General features: G+C 40.2%; 1 protein-coding gene across 1 annotated transcript in view; it reads left to right on the plus strand.

Moving 5' to 3' along the window:
- Nucleotides 1-496: 496 nt before the first annotated feature.
- Nucleotides 497-5,893, plus strand: part of LOC122556295 (rho guanine nucleotide exchange factor 4-like) — an 84,402-nt gene continuing 79,005 nt past the window's right edge. The window contains exon 1 of the mRNA XM_043702924.1: nucleotides 497-580. Coding sequence (XP_043558859.1) covers nucleotides 497-580 — 84 coding nt within the window. The remainder of the gene's footprint in view (nucleotides 581-5,893) is intronic.

Here is a 5,893-nt window from a genome sequence, read left to right on the forward strand (position 1 = left end):
CTGCCAAGGACATGCAAGTCCTGGATCTCCTCCATCGCCAAATCCAAGAGACCCACGCCTGGAGGAAGAACCCCTCACTTTCCACATTGGGACCCTCCAACCACATGGAATTAATGTTGATTTCACCATTTCCTCATCCCCTCTCCCCCCCACTACCTCATTCCAGATCCAACCCTCCAACTTGACATCGCCCTCATGAATTTTCCTACCTGTCCATCTTCCTTCCCACCGATCAGCTCCACCTTCCTCTCTGACCTATCACCATCACCCTCCACCTGAACCTACCTCCCGCCTTCCTGGTTACCTTCCCCACAGCCCGACCCCCACTTTCTTATATATCTCTCAGTCCCCTTCCACCCACATTCATGATGAAGAGTTTATGCCTGAAATGTCGATTCTCCTGTTCCTCGGATGCTGCCTGACCTGCAGTGCTTTTCCAGAGCCACACTTTGTGACTCTGATCTCCAGCATCTGCAGTCCTCACTTTTGGAGCACAATGAGAGAGTCTCAAGAGAAACCTGTCATGGAGCTGGAGGAAGAAAGCAGAGAGATTTATTTGGTAACGTGCAACGATATACAGGTACAAATAAAGATAGTTATATTACAGAGAGTGAGAGAGAGCCTCATTCTAACATAAGAATGAACCAGGGATGCGAGGAACTAAGAGTAGTGGCAGCTCAATAAAACCAGAGCATAATCAAAGAATGCAAGTGATACATCCAATACCAAGAGAAACAAAAGAGAGGAAAGGTTACTCGTAAAGCAATAATAAATAATACTCTCTTAAAGCAGGAAGAACATAAGACCATTAGGAATAGCTGCAGGAATGGACCATATTATCCTTGGGTCTTTTCTAACATTCTGTAAGTTAGTGACAGAATATCTATATTAATTCCATTCTTCTGTCCTATGTCATAGCTCTTGATTTCCCTATTGCTTAAAAATCTATAGATAAAAGTCTTAAATATAATCAGCAACTAAACATGCACAAATCTCAGGCAGAGAGCATTCCAAAGATTCATGAGCCTCTGACTGAACAAATTTCTCCTCATTTTAGTTCTTAATGGTAGACCACTTATCCTGAGGCAGCACTTTAAGACTTGCATGTATTTTAACATAATCACCTCTAATTCTTCTGAATTCCAGAGAACACAAGTCCATTCTACTCAATCATTTCTTAATCTTCAATCCTCCAAGCCAGAATCAAACAGCTAAACCTTCAGTGCTCTTCCACTATAGCAATTATATCCTTGCTTAGGTAAAGAGACCAACCTTGTACTCCAGGGATGGTGCCACCAAAGTCCTTTTTGATTGCAGCAAGATTTCTTTACTCTTATACTTTAATCACTGTGCAATAAATGCTAAAATGCCATTTAGCTTCTCAAGTGCTTGCTTTTTCTCCAAGGACACAGATTGTTCAGAATCTCAACATATACTAAATCTCTCAATTTTTAAAAAAATACTCCGTTTTCTATTCTTCCTAACAAGTTGACTAATTTCACACTTGCTCACGTCACATTCCATATTGCAATTTCCCCAGCCACCTCATAGACATCTAGTCATTGACATAGCTTGGGTTCTTGAAACACTCCTGGAGTACTGAAAATGATCTGTTTATTCCTATTGTCAGATCCAACATGCTTTGTTTAATGTTTTATCTAACCTTCTTCACTTACTTTATGACTTTATGTGATTTATTTATCTGTAATCCAGACCACATCATTCTTCTACTCCATTTACATTCTTATTTGCCAAAGTGTATATGACCTCCTTATTCTTCCTACTGAAATGGATGATGGTACTATCTGCAAAATAAAAAAGATTTGGAGATTTCCTTGACCTTTATAGCCAATTATGAACCTCTTCCCATACTCTTAAGATTTAAAGATAAGTAAGGGAGAAGTTAATGAAGTTGATGCTATGTTCACAAACTTTGAAACAGCATTTGACAAGGTATCACTTAATGGACGTTATCAAAACTTCTCAGATTAAAGTGATATGAATACAAAAAATGGTCAAGAAGCAGAAAGGAAAGAGTAATGGTGAACATTAGTTATTTTGTAGACTGAAGGATTGATATTCAGAACACTGTTCACTTTAATACCTACTAATATCCTGACTTTAATATACACAGCGAAATTTCAAACATGGTAGATGAGACAATACTCATATATAGTGACGATTCAGGAGGACATAGATTATCAAAATAGACGCACAAATGGAAGATTAGAAAGGCAGGAGGCTGGAAGAACACAGCAAGGCCAGGCAGCATTAGAAGGTGGAGAAGTCAAAGTCAGGACCCTCCTGAAAAAGGGTTATACCCGAAACGCCAACTTCTCCACCTCCTGATACTGCCTGGCTTGCTGTGTTCTTCCAGCCTCTTTCCTGTCTATTTTGGATTCCAGTATCTGCAGTCTTTTTTTTGTCTCTGCACAAATGGCAGATGACATTCAACACAAAATGAGAAATGATACATTTTGGTAGGAAGAACAAGGAAAAAAATATGAACAGAATGGTTAAGTTTAGAATGGAGAGCAGGAACCTGAGATGTGTTCACAAAATCTTTGAAGGCAAGCCAATAAATTAAACGAACTGTGAAACAAAATCTTATGGACTATTGACCTACAAAAACAATGAGTGTATATTACAATTTTATAAATCACTTGTCCAGCCTTAGCTGAAATACTTTATTCAAACCTGAGTGCCACACTTATTAGGATCTGGAATAAGCAACTTAGCCCCTCAAACCTGCTCTGCCATTCACTCAGACCATAGCTGACCTGATTACTTCACATGCCCGCCTACATTTGATTGACTATTCCTAACTTGTTCATCTGGAATCGATCTACCTTTGTCTTAAAAATACTCAAGGACTCTCTTTCTATTGCCTTTTTAGCAAGACAGCTCCAAAGACTCTCAATCATCTGAGGGAAAATACTTCCCCTTATCGTTATCTTAAATGAATGACACCTTATATTAAGTACTTGGTTCTAAATTCTCTCAGAATAGGAAACATCCTTTCAGCATGTCCGCTCTTCCCTCATAATAAGACAATGCACCCATTCCAGGTATCAGACAGGAAAATTGGAAAATTTTCATTTCTCCTCTTCATTTCTCCTTCATAATTTACTTTCCTACATATCTTTGTGTCATCAGAAAATTTATCACACATGCCTTTGGTCCCTTCGTCCAAGTAATATAGAAGAACTATAAAACATTAAGTCCCTAGCATTCACCCCCGTGGCAAACCACTTACTTTATTTTGCTAACTGGAAAATATTTCATGTTCACATATGCTCTGCTTCCGGTGAGCTAGCCAATCTTCATTCAGGCCAATAAGTTCCCCTGTATAACAGGAGCTTTTATTTTCCTCGGGGATTTTTGATGTGGCATTTTATCAATGCCTTCTTGAAATCTACATGCAGTATATCCACTTGTTCCCCTTTATCGACAGCACATGTTACAATCTCAAACAACACCAGCCAATTTGTTTATCATTCATATAACCATGTTGATCCAATCTAATTCCTTGGCTTTTTCTAAGTGTACTTCTAGAACTTCTATAATAATGACTTCAAACATTTTCCCATTGAAAGATGTTAAGCTAACCAGCCTGCAGTTTCTTGTTTTCTGTCTCCTTTCATTTTTTTTCCAAAAAATTAGTTATTTAGCATTTTATGAAATATATCATTGTCTTAAAGTGGGTGCAGAAGAAAACCACTAGAATTGAAGCAGGAATGAGGGATTACAATTACTTAGAATAATTAGATGGCTTGTCGTTATTCTACTCAGAGCAGAGTAAGTTAAGAGGAGATGTGATTGCACTGTCCAAAATCACACATGGCAGAAGAAATGAGAAGTTTCCAGTGTTAGATATGTTGGTAACCAGAGAGTGCCAAAAATGTTTGCTTAAAGAATCATCTGCGACATGAAAACACAGTAATTTACACAGCAAGTTATTCTGATCTGAACTGCACTGCCTGGTAATGTGTTGGAAACAATGTCAATGATAATCTTTAAATTGATGAAATAAGTGAAGGTGAAACATAGAACATAGAACATAGAACATAGAAGAATACAGCGCAGTACAGGCCCTTTGGCCCTCGATGTTGCGCTGATCCAAGCCCACCTAACCTACACTAGCCCACTATCCTCCATATGCCTATCCAATGCCCGCTTAAATGCCCATAAAGAGGGAGAGTCCACCACTGCTACTGGCAGGGCATTCCATGAACTCACGACTCGCTGAGTAAAGAACTACCCCTAACATCTGTCCTATACCTACCACCCGTTAATTTAAAGCTATGCCCACTCATAATAGCTGACTCCATATGTGGAAAAAGGTTCTCACGGTCAACCCTACCTAAACCCCTAATCATCTTGTACACCTCTATCAAGTCACCCCTAAACCTTCTTTCCTCCAATGAAAACAACCCCAAGTGCCTCAGCCTTTCCTAATACGATCTTTCTACCATACCAGGCAACATCCTGGTAAACCTCCTCTGCACACGTTCCAGTGCCTCCACATCCTTCCTATAGCATGGCGACCAAAACTGCACACAATACTCCAGATCCGGCCGCACCAGAGTCTTATACAACTGCAACATGACCTCAGTACTCCGGAACTCAATTCCTCTACCAATAAAAGCCAGTACGCCATATGCCTTCCTCACCACACTATTTACCTGGGTGGCAACTTTCAAAGATCTGTATACATGGACACCAAGATCCCTCTGCTCATCCACACTACCAAGTATCCGACCATTAGCCCAGTACCCCATCTTTTTGTTACTCTTACCAAAGTGAATCACCTCACACTAGCTACATTGAACTCCATTTGCCACCTTTCTGCCCAAACATACTGTGGACAAACGATCATGTAACATCTGATGGCTGATATTTCAGCTACTATTGCAGTATAAAGAGAAACTGTATACTGTACAATATTCACTAATGTCCTTCAGGGAGAAAAACTGTCATCCTTATCTCGTCATAGAGTCATATACAGCATGGAAACAGACCCTTCGGTCCAACCCGTCCATGCCGACCAGATATCCCAACCCAATCTCGTCCCACCTGCCAGCACCCGGCCCATATCCCTCCAAACCCTTCCTATTCATATACCCATCTGGCCTACATGTGACTCCAGACCCACAGCAATGTGATTGAATCTTAACTGCTCTCTGGGCAATTAGGGACAAGCAATAATTGCTGGCCTAACCATGAATGACTAAAAAAGTACTTTGAGTGTTGCAGTGGAAACTCAGATTGTTTTCATTCAGCCACAGTTTGCTATGATGCAAGCCTAGACTGTTACCAACAGAGCTATTACCAACTACCAGTGTTCAAATTGGTGTCAGGTTGTCACAGATGCCTACTAATCTATCCTGTAACATGATTGCTAAGGTGCCTACCTAAGGGTTTGGCAATGGCACCTTGGATTATGAATCTGTTGTCCTCTTGCAGGTTAACAACATTCACTGTCCCATCCTTGTCACTTCATCACTACCTTTGTTGTTACCTGTCAATCAAACAGAGCTCAATCTGCTGTTGGACACACTGAAATGGTGCAGTCAAAATCCAGGGCAGCTAGACCCATGGCTGCTGATGGTTATCTTACAAAGAGAACCAAATTTCCCTCACTAAAAGGCAGGAGTCTTCCTCCACTTTTGTTGCAACCACTGGGAGAGTGTTGTGTAAGAGTAATTGTAGAGACAGAGGTAACTACAGGGCAGACATGAAGGCAATGTACAAACATGACCTTTGCAAGGAACCTTGGACATTTTGTTGGATTATGTTAATGTTGAAGGTTTGTTTCATCATGACAAATCTTGTACCGTTTGAGCCAATGGGAAACAATAAGGATTGTAAGATCAAGTTGAATAACAGTGAT

Source organism: Chiloscyllium plagiosum, chromosome 13, assembly GCF_004010195.1.
Source record: "Chiloscyllium plagiosum isolate BGI_BamShark_2017 chromosome 13, ASM401019v2, whole genome shotgun sequence".
Lineage (NCBI taxonomy): Eukaryota > Metazoa > Chordata > Chondrichthyes > Orectolobiformes > Hemiscylliidae > Chiloscyllium > Chiloscyllium plagiosum.